At 46.6% G+C, this 13,615-nt stretch overlaps 1 protein-coding gene across 1 annotated transcript in view; it reads left to right on the top strand.

Annotated features, from left to right (window-relative positions):
* The window catches only part of RTEL1 (regulator of telomere elongation helicase 1), a 120,167-nt gene that overhangs the window by 74,610 nt on the left and 31,942 nt on the right, over positions 1-13,615 (top strand). The window contains exons 23-26 of the mRNA XM_032218561.1: positions 1,094-1,237; positions 7,054-7,169; positions 8,367-8,490; positions 11,238-11,406. Coding sequence (XP_032074452.1) covers positions 1,094-1,237; positions 7,054-7,169; positions 8,367-8,490; positions 11,238-11,406 — 553 coding nt within the window. The remainder of the gene's footprint in view (positions 1-1,093; positions 1,238-7,053; positions 7,170-8,366; positions 8,491-11,237; positions 11,407-13,615) is intronic.

The raw sequence follows: 13,615 nt of genomic DNA, 5'->3' as shown, positions 1-13,615 counted from the left end.
GCTGTGCAACAATCAGCCGTGCCACACAATTTATATTCGCTAGAAATCAAACAGGTAGTAAAAAAATGCCAAAGAAAAGTAAAACAAAAAAAATATTAGGCTAGATAAGAATTTGGTGGTAAACTAGAATTATTTTGACATACAAAAAATTGTACTTCGATGTCTTACTGATTGAGGAATGATGAAATGTTTGCCTTAAAAGAAATAAAACTTTTGAAACGAAAAGTAAAACAAAAAAAAGTTCTGACGATTGCATGGCACAGCTGATTGTCGCACAGCTGATCGTCGGAACATTTAAAAAACTTTTTTAAAGCATTTTTTTACTACCGGTTCGCCCAAACCTGTAGTAAAAAATTGCTTTTAAAAAAAAGTTCTGACGATCAGCTGTGCAACAATCAGCTGTGCCCAGTAATTTATATTCTGTAGAAAGCAGGAAATCAGTCTGGATCAAACTCCAAGTTGTGGGCCAAGTTAACCCGCAATACTGCATTTAACCATTGCACCACTAGGGCTAAGGTGGCACAGTGGGTAGAGTGCAGCACTGCAGGCCACTTCAGCTGACTGCTAGATCAGCAGTTCAGCGGTTCAAATCTCACCGGCTCAGGGTTGACTCAGCCTTCCATCCTTCCGAGGTAAGTAAAATGAGGACCAGGATTGTTGTTGGGGGCAATATGCTGACTCTGTAAACCGCTTAGAGAGGGCTGAAAGCCCTATGAAGCGGTATATAAAAATCTGCTATTGCTATTGCTAAGCTGCTGTTTTCTAAAGAAAATCTGAATATTTAATACAACACCAGGCAGCACCTTGGGTCTTGGACAGCTCCCCACAGCCAATTCATCCCAGGACAATTCAATGCTGTATCCATTGTTTCATTCAGTTACTTTTATTATTGGTGGCCACGTTTTTGTCGAAATCATTGTAACCCTTGTATTTTTGGGTTGTCTTTATTATTACTGACCCCCGTTCTGTCGAACTTTTGTACTTGTTGAATTGCCCCTTGGTGAGTTTGTCCCATTCTGCAGCACCTTGATTCTTGCAGACAATTGTCCTTTAACAGGACAATGTTGATCAAAACTCATTTATTTGCCTTCAGGCGAGCGAAGGGTTGGACTTTGCTGATAAGAATGGACGAGGCGTCATCATCACAGGCCTTCCGTACCCTCCTCGTAAGGAGCCCAGGATCATGTTAAAGATGCAGTTCTTGGATGAAATGAATGCAAAAGACGTCAGCAGGCCGGTAAGGAGAGAGAGGGACATTGCTTTGATCATAAGGTAAAGGCAAAGGTTCCCCTTGCACATATGTGCTAGTAGTTTCTGACTCTAGGGGGCGGTGCTCATCTCTGTTTCAAAGCTGAAGAGCCAGCGCTGTCCAAGGAGGTCTCCGTGGTCATGTGGCCGGCAGGACTAAACTGCAGAGGCGCACGGAACGCTGTTCCCTTCCCACCAAAGGTGGTTCCTATTTTTCTACTTGCATTTTTTAGGTGCCTTTGAACTGCTAGGTTGGCAGAAGCTGGGTCAAGTAACTGGAGCTCACTCTGTTATATGGCACTAAGGGATTCGAACTGCCAAACTGTCGAGCTTTCTGATCGACAAGCTCAGCCACTGAGCCACCGCATCCCTTTGATCATAGAGACGGGCAAAACGTGTCAAAATTTGACATTCCAAAACATGCCATTTTGTGACATACGTGACAAAGGGTTTCTTCCAAAACATTCCATTTTTAACCTTGCAATGGCCTCTTTGCACTCTTATCAGAAGAATCCTGCTTGTTCTCCAGTGTGCTGCCTGGAGAATCCAAAGGAATGGGTAATTTCGGTCTGCTTGCCTCGAGACTGAATTGAAGAAATTTGGCCACGCCTCCCTTTTCACTCTGCTGATCAGTTTTTTCCATTCAGTCTGCCTAACGAGATATTTCTCTCTTCATTTGTACTCGATTTCCTATTCCTTTGGATTTTCCTTGCAGGTAATTTTTTTTGTTTTATTTGCTAATCCTTTCTTTCCAGGTTGTTTTTACTAAGCGCGCTGGTTTCCCTGGTCGGCCAGTTAGAACCGCCACTACGAAGATCCCCTCTGGGGAGGGGGTGTTATTCTGGGCGCAATTGTCCCTTTTCGGACCAGCCCTCAAGGTTTAACTATTGTGCGGCTGTGAGTTCAGTGCACCATACTTGGGCTCCGCTTTAGAGGCTTGGTCCACCATCCTCTAGTTGCTTGCCGTTTGAATTCTGCGGACGCGGGCTTTGCCTTTGGCCTTCTCTGTGGCTGCTCCGACGCTCTGGAACGAACTCCCCGTGGAGATTCGCACCCTCACCACCCTCCAGGCCTTCCGCAAAGCCCTTAAAACCTGGCTGTTTCGACAGGCCTGGGCTAAAGAACCGTGCCCCTATCTCGAATGGTATGATTGTTGCGCTTTTAAATTATGTATTGTTTTGTGTTGTTGTCAAATTGTTTGTATCCCCCCTTCCCTTGTTTTGAGTTGTGAGCCGCCCTGAGTCCCCCTCGGGGGAAAAGGGCGGCATATAAATGAAATAAACATAAACAAAACAAACATACTCCATCCTGTTTTTCGTGCCCAAGAACTCGTGGGGGGGGTGTTGAAGGGTGATACTAGATCTCAAGAGGCTGAACGTGTACCTGGCGTACAAGCGTTTCAAAATGCAATCATTGCAAACCATTTTGGGCTGCATTCGGCAGGTAGACTACCTAACATCAGTAGACATCAAAGAGGCATATCTCCACGTGCCCATTCAACATTCACACCGGAAAATCCTTCGCTTCTCGTATGAGGGGTGCCATTTTCAATATCGGACTTTGCCGTTCGGGCTTTTGTCGGCCCCAAGGACATTTACCAAGCTGTTGGCCGCGGAGATGGCACATCTCAGGTCCTGCCCCATCAGACTTCAAGCCTATCTCAACGATGTTCTGATCCAATATGCATCGGCAGAGCTGGCACGTCGGGATCTTCGAGCGACAATTCGGTTGCTGAAGCTCCACGGCTTCATGGTAAATATGGACAAAAGTCAATTGATTCCAGCCACATCCCTGATACATCTCGGGGCACTAATAGACTCTGTTCAATGTCAGGTGTCCCTGTCACCCGATCGTTGCACCAGCATTCAAGCCCTGGTGACCCAGGTACGGACCCAAAGGTCAGTGCACCTATCACTGCTATACATGTTACTTGGGAAGTTGATATCATGCATAGGAATTGGAATTGGAATTTATTCGATTTGTAAGCCGCCCTATTCCCCGAAGGGACTCAGGGCAGCTGAACAAAAGCCAAGGGAAGGGGAACAAATACAGAAAAGTAAGACAAAAACAGGACAACAATACAAACGATTTAAAAAACACAGCAAGCACAGCAAATTCGAGTAGGCTTGCTGGGACAGCCAGGTCTTAATGGCTGTCCGGAAGGCCTGAAGGGTGGCGAGGGTCCGAATCTCCACGGGGAGCTCGTTCCAAAGGGCCGGAGCAGCCACAGAGAAGGCCCTCCTCCGGGTGGTTGACAGCTGGCACTGGCCGGCAGATGGAATTCAGAGGAGGCCTAATCTGTGGGATCTAATGGGTCTATGGGAGGTAATTGGCAGGAGGCGGTCTCTCAAGTACCCAGGTCCAATACCATGTAGGGCTTTATAAGTGATTGTCCCATGGGCCTGACTCCATGCCCGCCATCTCCAATGGTTCCTCCTCACACATCAGAGGATGCACAAGGGTGTCCCGGACATCACAGTGTGACCGTCCTCCAAGGTGATCTGATCTCTCTACTGGTGAAACTCCTCCACCTTGGTGAAAGGTTGTCTGTTCAGAGAGCCGGATCAGATCACGATCACGACCAATTCCACCTTGTACAGTTGGGGCGCTCACTCTCAAGCGAGAGTAGCCCAGGGACGTTGGAGCCCCCAGGACTTGACAAACAACATCAACTGGCTGGAGCTTCAGGCCATTCATCTGGCCCTTAAGAATTCAGAGACCTGGTGGCATGTTAATCCTGACAGACAACGTGGCCACCAAAGCACACATCAACCGCCAAGGGGGGCACTCATTCCAGGAGCCTGATGTTGGAGGTGTAAGCATTGTGCCCGTGGGCAGAGTCCCATCTGTTATCCATCAGGGCAGATGACATTTCTGGCTCAGTGAATGTACAGGCGGATTAGCTGAGTCGTGAGACTGTGGACCAGGTGGAGTGGAGGCTCCACCCAGATTTGTTCCAGGAACTGGCTCACAGGTTTGTGTTCTGACCCCCTGTCTGACCTGCAAATCACCCAGACACAGACTTGGCTGTTTGCCACTCTTTAATCACGGCTTTATCAACTCCTTTGGTTGAGGGCCCAGGCACGACTCACATGCAAGACTAGTTGAAAATCCAACAGGCACAGATACATGACAGACAGAGTATTCCAATACAGTTTCAAATGGTTGTGTCTTGCAAATGACTCCACCCCACTTCTTTACTTATATACTCTCTTTGGAGGGGCCAAGCCACAACCACCTGGGCTTAATTATCATCTCTGAGTCTGCCTCCGCAGCTGCTGCTTCCGTTTCTCCGCCCTTCTGTGTCTGGCTTCAGGAACAAACAGCCTTGAGTTCTCCCCACTGCTCCATGCCTCAGGCGCCTCCTGGTGGCCAACCAGCCTCTCTGGTCCCTGCTCTGAATCTGAACCCTGCCCAGGGTCCTCCACATCTTCCCTGGCAGACTCATATGGTTCCTCGCTATCCAAGTCCATCAGCAGCTCAACCGGATTCTGCTGGGCCACAACAGGTTCGGACCTCTTTGCTTCCCCCGGCAACACCCATCTACCTCGCTTCTTCAGCTGATTCTGGACTCCCGGGGTGGAAGGGGTCTACAATGTGCGTTTCTGCCCCTGCCGCTCATCCCGAGGGTGATTCGCAAGATCTTGATGGAACAAGCGGAGGTGTTGATGATGGTGCCACACTGGCCTTGCAGAACCTGGTTCTCTGACCTGACCAGTCTATCAGTCACCCCGCCCTGGAGGATCCCGGATATTAGGATAGTTCTTACCCAAGGGGCCCTCCTACACCTGGACCCTCAGTGGCTCCAATTGGCCATTGAGGGGGACATACTAAGATGAGACAACTTTTCTGAGCAGGTCATCGGTACCATCCAGGTGGCCAGACGACATTCCACTACCGGGTGTACAATGCAACGTGGTCAACCTTCTGTAGGTGGTGCTGCCCCCTGGGGATTGCCCCAAGATAGGCCTCGCTCCCTGAAGTCCTGGAATTCCTCCAGGGGGCTGGCCCTGAACACGCTATGAAGTCAGACGATAGCGCTTGCCACGGTGCTCCACGGAGGTGCGGGTTGATCACTTATGCACCATCCCAGGGTTCGAGCCTTTCTGTGAGGTGCTGCCAACTCCAGACCTCTAATGGTTCATCGTTACCCGTCATGGGAACTCCCACTCGTACTTGAAGCCTTGACATTTGCACCGTTTGAACCACTCCGTTCCATTAGTCTGTGTCTACTGACTCTGAAAGTAGCCTTTCTTGTGGCGATAACCTCGGCTCGGAGGATCTCTGAACTGGCAGCTCTGTCAATGCGCAGCGACCTCTGTATTTTCCACCCAAACAGGGTGGTCCTGCGCCTTGATCCTTCCTTCCTCACGAAAGTCAACTCCTAGTTCTATCAGGCCCAGGAGTTGGTGTTACTTGACTTTTGCCCTCGTCCAACGCACCCCTGTGAACGGAAATGGCATCACCTCGACGTATGACAAGCTCTTCAACACTACATCAGCCGCACAGCGTCTTTCCGGTGAACAGAGGCCCTTTTTGTGGCCTTCCTTCCAGGCTCCATGGGCCAGAAGGTTTTATCCACCACGATTGGAAGATGGCTGAAGGCCTGCATCGCCAAGGCCTATGAGGTACAGGACCGCCCACCCACCCCCCCCGACACATCACAGCCCACTCAACGCACAGCACAACCACAACTACAGCCTGGGCCATGCAAGCCTCCGTCCAGGAAATTTGTAGGGCGGCGATGTGGTCATCTCTATCGCTTTTCGTCAGGCACTACAAGCTGGACAGCTGTGCTTCAGCCAAAGCTGAATTCGGATGCCGGGTTTTGCAGTCGGTTCACTTGGACACTGGATCCCTGGACCGGTCTTCTACCCATCCTTAGGTCCGTATGCTTAGCCATACCCCATTCCTTTGGATTCTCTTAGCAGCGCATTGCAGAATGACCATTGTATTTACCTGAACGGTCGTTCTCGGTGCGCTGCGTGAGAATCCAACACCACCTGTACACAAGTCGGCCCGGGGTCGAGGGTGGCTACGGAGTTTCGAGTCAGGAGGGCATTCCATGTGCTTTCATCTCTCGAAACGGCCCTGCCTTCCATTGAAAAAAACTGATCAGCCAAGTGAAAAAGGAGGCATGGCCAAATTTCTTCAATTCAGTCTCGAGGCAGGCAGGCCAAAATTAACCCATTTCTTTGGATTCTCACGCAGTGCACCGAGAACGACTGTTCAGATACGTACAACGGTCATTTTTGAGTTGATCAACCTGGATTCTAGTCTTTTTAATGGATTTCTATCCAGGTTTTTCTTGAGCTACAGGCACTGTTGCCGAATGCTTTCCAAGCGGACTGAACTTTGCTCACAAACTTTCAGATGTTCTTCATTTTAGTGAGATATTTGGGGGAGGTAGTTGCTATTGCCATTGTAACATGTGAAATGGACACTCTTGTTTTCCACTTCAAATATTGTAAAAAGCCTACCAGTAAATCCTGGCCTTCTCATCTGTCTGCAGTCTAGAAGGAATGATGCACAGATTAAATGATAAGATCTTTTATATTGCTAGATTTAATTGGGATTTTGTTTGGGTTAGTGGTTTAGCTAGCTTCCCAGAATGGGAGCCTACAACTTTCCCCTCTTCTGGTCAACTGCAGATTGAGACACTGACATAGGTGTTCTCGTAAGAGGGAGCAGGGATGAAATTTTTAAACCATGTTTGGTCTTTTGCTTTTTTTTTTTTAAGGCTGTGAATGAAAAACAGAAGGCAACACTCTAAAATGAAGCTGTATTCTTTCTACCCCGTTTTAGTATTTGTCTGGAAAGAACTGGTACAAACAGCAGGCTTCTCGTGCCGTGAACCAAGCTATTGGAAGAGTTATCCGGCATCGGCAGGATTATGGTGCCATTTTCCTCTGCGACCAAAGGTGATCCTTCTTGTAGAATTTTGTACCATTAATGTTAACTTCTTTCTTCTCATCTACTGAATATAGAGATCAGATCTCTTTGGACAGGTAGAGTCACAGCTTACAACAGTTCATTTATTGACGTTCAAAGTTACAACGGCAATTAAAAAAAGGGGACTTACAACCATTTTTCACACTTACAACAGTTGCAGCATCCCCACATGGCCACATGATCAAAATTTGGACGTTTGGCAACTGATATTTATAGCAATAGCAATAGCAGTTAGACTTATATACCGCTTCATAGGGCTTTCAACCCTCTCTAAACGGTTTACAGAGTCAGCATATTGCCCCCAACAACAATCCGGGTCCTCATTTTACCCACCTCGGAAGGATGGAAGGCTGAGTCAACCTTGAGCCGGTGAGATTAGAACCGCTGAACTGCAGATTTAGATTTAGATTTAGATTTTATTTAGCATTTATAGGCCGCCCTTTTCCCTGAGGGGACTCAGGGCGGCTTACAATAGTAAGGGGAAGGGGAGTGAAAGACAAAATACAGAAAAAAAATTGTGAGATAACTAAAAAGTACTAAAACACAACATTCACTCAGCATTCGGGAGGGGCAAGAAAATTTATCCCCAGGCCTGACGGGCTAGCCAGATCTTGAGGGCTGTACGGAAGGCCTGGACTGTGGTCAGGGTACGAATCTCCACGGGGAGATTGTTCCATAGCGTTGGAGCAGCAACTGAGAAGGCTCTCCTCCGGGTGGTCGCCAGTCGGCACTGACTGGCGGATGGAATACGGAGGAGGCCTACTCTATGCGATCTGATGGGACGCAGGGAGGTTATTGGCCCACTACAGCAGATAACAGTCAGCTGTAGTGGCCTTCAGTACTGCACCCTAACCACTGCGCCACCTCGGCACCTCGGATATTTATGACGGTTGCAGTGGCCCGGGGGTCACGTGATCTCGTTTTGTGACCTTCAGGCAAGCGAAGTCAATGGGGAGGCCGGACTCACTTAATAACAGTGTTCCTAACTTAACAGCTGTGATAGTTCAGTTAACAACTGTGACAAGAAAGGTCACAAAATGAGGCAAAACTCACTTAACAAATGTCTCGCTTAACAACAGAAATCTTCAGCTCAATTGCAGTCATAAGTCGAGGACTACCCATAATATTTTTGTCAGGGCTGACTACAAGCCTTCAATTCCCAACAGGTTCATGCGGGCTGATATAAGAGCCCAGTTGCCCTCCTGGATCCGCCCTTACGTCAAAACCTATGAAAACTTTGGACGTGCCATCAGGGATGTTTCTCAATTCTTCCGTTCTATCCAACAGTGTGTGAGTATAAAACAGCAACACGTAAGGGGTGGGGGGGGGGGTTTTGTGGAAAAAAAGGCTCCAAATTTTCAGAGGTAGTGTTTTGATGAGCACATCAGACATTTAAAGCATTCGCCCACAGACTTTTTTTTTAGAATCTTGACTCCTTGTTAGTTTAGGAAATGGTACTTATTAACTTTTTAAACGAAAGTTTTCGGATACCTTCCAGTGTATCAGGGAGGAATTGCAGGAGATTCTGGAATGAGATTGTCATGAGGTTCTCCCTAAACTTGGTGGTTTTCTTGCAGATGTATAATACAATACAATAGCAGAGTTGGAAGGGACCTTGGAGGTCTTCTAGTCCAACCCCCCCTCCCTGCCTAGGCAGGAAACCCTACACCACTTCAGACAAATGGCTATCCAACATCTTCTTAAAGACTTCCAGTGTTGGGGCATCCACAACTTCTGGAGGCAACTTCTGTTCCACTGATTCATTGTTCTAACTGTCAGGAAATTTCTCCTTTGTTCTAAGTTGCTTCTCTCCTTGATTAGTTTCCACCCATTGCTTCTTGTTCTGCCCTCAGGTGCCTTGGAGAATAGTTTGACTCCCTCTTCTTTGGGGCAACCCCTGAGATATTGGAAGACTGCTATCCTGTCTCCCCTAGTCCTTCTTTTCATCAAACTCGACAAACATTTGAAAAATGTTTTGCTTCTCATCCAAGAAACTTCTTCAGCTCTTGAAAAGAAAAAAAAACCCAAGAAAGTCCGATTGCCTTTTGGAAAAAGCACCTTTGGGACAACCTTGACCTGGATGATGTTGCATTTCCATAGAAACCTAGTCAGTTACGAGAATCGGGGACCGAGTCCAGTCTTAAGAGTAAATCAGGACAGCTGATCTGTTTCTCTAGTGGCTTCATAGCTTGTTTTTAGAAAATTCTCTTTCGTGAGCACTATTTTGGCAAAGCGGCACATTCTTTTTCCTAGGAATAAATAAATACTGTTAAGAACTGCTCCAAGTCAATTATGGAGTTGCCAAGCCCATTTTCTTATGACAGCTAATGGATGTTTCTTTTAAAGAAACGTTTGAATATTCACTTTCATTTGTTTATATGTTTTATATGCCCATCTCATTGATGATGCAAATCTGGGCAACTTCATTACTTTCTCATGAGTTCACTATCCTGCCTATTTAAGTGTGTTTATGCCTGCCAGCCTGAACAAACAATACAGGATACAAAGCTCAGTACAATGCTGAACGTTAAACCCCCCCCCCCCAAAAAAAAACCCACCACACCCCACTAGAATAGATTAGATTTAGATTTAGTTTATTTGTATGCCGCCCTTCTCCGGGAGGGACTCAGAGCGGCGAACAACTCAAATGGGGGAAAAGGGAACATAAAACACAATACACGTGATTAAAATAAACAAGAATCATACAACCATACAAGTCGAGAGGGGAGGGGAACTCATCAGCCCCAGGCCTGCCGGCACAGCCAGGTTTTGACGGCTTTCCGGAAGGCCTGGAGAGAGGTGAGGGTCCGAATCTCTGCGGGGAGTTCGTTCCAAAGGGCCGGAGCTGCCACAGAGAAGGCCCTCCCCCGGGTAGTAGCCAGGTGGCATTGGCTGGTGGACGGAACCCGGAGGAGGCCGACCCTGTGTGATCTAACGGGTCTTTGGGAGGTAATTGGCAGCAGGCGATCTCTCAAGTACTAGTACTAGTTAATTCAAGATGGCCGTGATCACTCTAAGAAGATTAACCTACATCCACAGTTGAAATTCAACTGGAATATTGCATCCAGTTTTGGTCTCCACATTACAAAAAAGATGTTGAGACTTTGGAAAAAGTTCAGAGAAGAGCAACTAAGATTATCAAAGACCTGGAGACTAAAACATATGAAGAACAATTGCAGGAATTGGGTATGGCTAGTCTAGAGAAAAGAAGGACCAGGGGGGACATGATAGCAGTCTTCCAGTATTTGAGGGGCGGCCACAAAGAAGAGGAGGTCAACCTATTCTCCAAAGTACCTGAAGGCAGGACAAGATGCAACAAATGGAAATAGATAGATGATAGGTAAGTTAGGTAGTAGGTAGGTAGGTAGGTAGGTAGGTAGGTAGATAGATAGATAGATAGATAGATAGATAGATAGATAGATAGATAGATAGATAGATAGATAGATAGATAGATAGATAGATACTGTAGATGAGAGAGGGGGAAAGAGAGAGATAATAATAACAATAGCACTGAGACTTATATACCGCTTCACAGTGCTTTGCAGCCGTCTCTAAATAGAGTCAGCCTGGTGCTAACAATCTGGGTCCTCATTTTACCCACCTTGGAAGAATGGAAGACTGAATCAACCTTGAGCCTGACAGGATTGAACTGCTGGCAGTGGGCAGAGTGAGCCTGCCATACTGCATTCTATTCACTGGGAAGGGGAGGGGAAGGAAGGAAGGAAGGACAGGCAATAGTAATAACACTTAGACTTATGCATCTCTAAGCAGTTTACAGAGTCAGCCTCTTGCCCTGAACAATCTGGGTCCTCATTTTACCCACCTCGGAAGGATGGAAGGCTGAGTCAATCTTGAGCCGGTCAGAATCAAACTGCCAAATTGCAGGCAGCCAGTAGTCAGCAGAGGTAGCCTGCAGTACTGTACTCTAACCACTGCGCCACCGTGGCTAAATGGACTATTGTAAGTCAAGGACTAACTGTATTGGCCACTTGAAAATGGTCTCTCTGTGTCATGCGATGTTTCTCATTTCTGTACAGATGCCAGTTCCGCTACCTCCTCGTCATCTTTCTTCTACTACCACTGCCGAAGAAAATGATTCTTCTTCTTCATCATCATCTTTTGTTTCGTGCAAGCAATTCCCTCCTACTGGGACAAAAGCCAACGTGGTGGAAGAACATGTTCCTAGTCTGAAAAGGAAGCGGATGGGTCAGTACATTCCTTTCCTTAACATGTGAGAATAGGAAACACGTACAGGCAGTCCTCAACTTACAACAATTCATTGAGAGACTGCTCAAAGTTACAACGGCACTCAAAGTGACTTAAGAGCTTTTTTCGAACTTACAACTGTTTTGTCGTCCCCATGGTCACAATTCCCATGATCAAAATCCAGATGCTTGGCAACTGACTCATTTATGACTGTTGCAATGTCCCGGGGTCACACAATCACCTTTTGCAACCTCCTGACAAGCAAAGTCAATGGGTAAGCCAGAATTCATTTTGCAATCATATTATTATCTTAACAACTGCAGTGATTCACTTAATGGCAAGAAATGGGCCAAAACTCAATCAATGTATCATTCAACAACAGACGTTTTGGGCTCAGTAGTCATAAGTCGAGGACTACCTGTGTTTCTGGAAAACGTCTAGCTGCAGGAAGTCATCAACTTACAACCCCAATTGAGCTTAAAACGTAAGTGAGGGTCTAAAAAATTTCCCAGAATTTCCATGGCTAAGCAAGACAGTTGTGAGTTTCGCCCCATTTTTGCCACAGGGAGTTAAGCGAATCACTGCAAGTTGTTACGTGAATCATGCAGTTGTTATGCTTCCTCATTTGACTTTTGTCGAAACTCGGCTGGGAAGGTCAGAAATGGTGCAATTGTGATAAATACATGCCAGTTTCCTAGAATCTGTATTTTGATCATGTGACTGTGGGAATGCGGGAGTCTGCAAATGTGAAAAACGGTCGTAAGTCACTTTTTTCAGCACCCTTGCAACTTCAAATGGTCACTAAACAAATGATTGTAAGAGAAGATTATCTGTACCTTACTATTAAGTTGCCCTAGACTTTGAGCCAATCACCAGGAGACTGTGAGTTCTAGTCCTGCCCTAGGTATGAGAGCTGGCTGGCTGAGAGAGCCATTCTCTCTCAGCACAATCCATCTCATACAGAGGTTGTGGTGGGAAAAATAGGGGGAGGAGATTAGGTACGTTCACCGCCTTGAGTGACTTAACAAAAGTAATAAAAACAAGACAAAAATCTAACTAAATAAATAAATGTTGCAAACAACAACAGTGATATGGATGCTGGCATGCAAATGTTGATTTATGTCCAATATAATGGTGATGCTGCATGAGTCACAGTTTCAGGATAACTGCTTGTTGCCTTGATCGGGTTGTTTAATTCGACTTTTTTATTCCTGGAACATTGAGTGCTTCATGTTCTGAGACATTCTGGAACAGATGGAACATTCCTGTTTAAGACCCATTAATTTATATTGTGGCCATGTGCAAATTGTACACAGTGTACATCAAATCATTCCATTTGCATGCCTCGTAATTATGTCACCAATAAACGAGAGTACTTGTGGCTTAGGGTTGACATGAGGGGTCCTGGGTGATCTCTGAGCTTGGTTGTTTTCTTGTAGACGTTTCATCACCCAACTGGGTAATATCATCAGTTCAAACCCCACTCCCTTCTAGCACCGATGATGTTAGCTAGTTGGGTAATGAAACGTCTGGAAGAAAACAGCTAAGCTCAGAGAACACTGAGAACGCTACAATCCTTTGTAAATCTCACTCCCTTCTAACACTGATGAGGTTGCCTAGTTGCGTAATGAAACATCTGCAAGAAAACAACCTAAGAAAGGACCGAGGACCCTACAATCCTCCTCTTCCTCTTTCTGCTTCTCCTCCTCCTTCCTGAAAACCCCACTCCCTTCTACTGAGGAGGTTGCCTAGTTGGTAATGAAACCTCTGCAGGAAAACAACCAAGCTTAGAGAGGACCAAGGACTTCACTGTCGTCGTCCTCCTCCTCCACTCCCTGTAATCCCTCCTCCCTTCTAACACTGATGAGGTTGCCTAGTTGGGTAATGAAATGTCTGCAAGGAAACAACCAAGCTCAGAGAGGACCAACGACTCCACCTCCTCCTCCTCCCCTCCCTGCAATCCCTCCTCCCTTCTAACACTGATGAGGTTGCCTAGTTGGGTAGTGAAATGTCTGCAAGACAACCCAGCTTAGAAAACACCCAGGGGCTCCTCACAATTGGGCTGCTTTCAAGGAATCCCTAATGCTTGTTTAGGTACCCAGCTCAGCAGTGGGCTACAAAAGGCCAGTCTACCGCCATTTGTTTAAGGCAGTGTTGGCGAACCTTTTAGGCACTGAGTGCCAAAATAGGAGGGCACATGCCAGAAACC

The sequence above is a fragment of the Thamnophis elegans genome, chromosome 5, assembly GCF_009769535.1.
Source record: "Thamnophis elegans isolate rThaEle1 chromosome 5, rThaEle1.pri, whole genome shotgun sequence".
NCBI lineage: Eukaryota > Metazoa > Chordata > Lepidosauria > Squamata > Colubridae > Thamnophis > Thamnophis elegans.
This window is presented reverse-complemented; position numbering and strand designations above follow the sequence as displayed.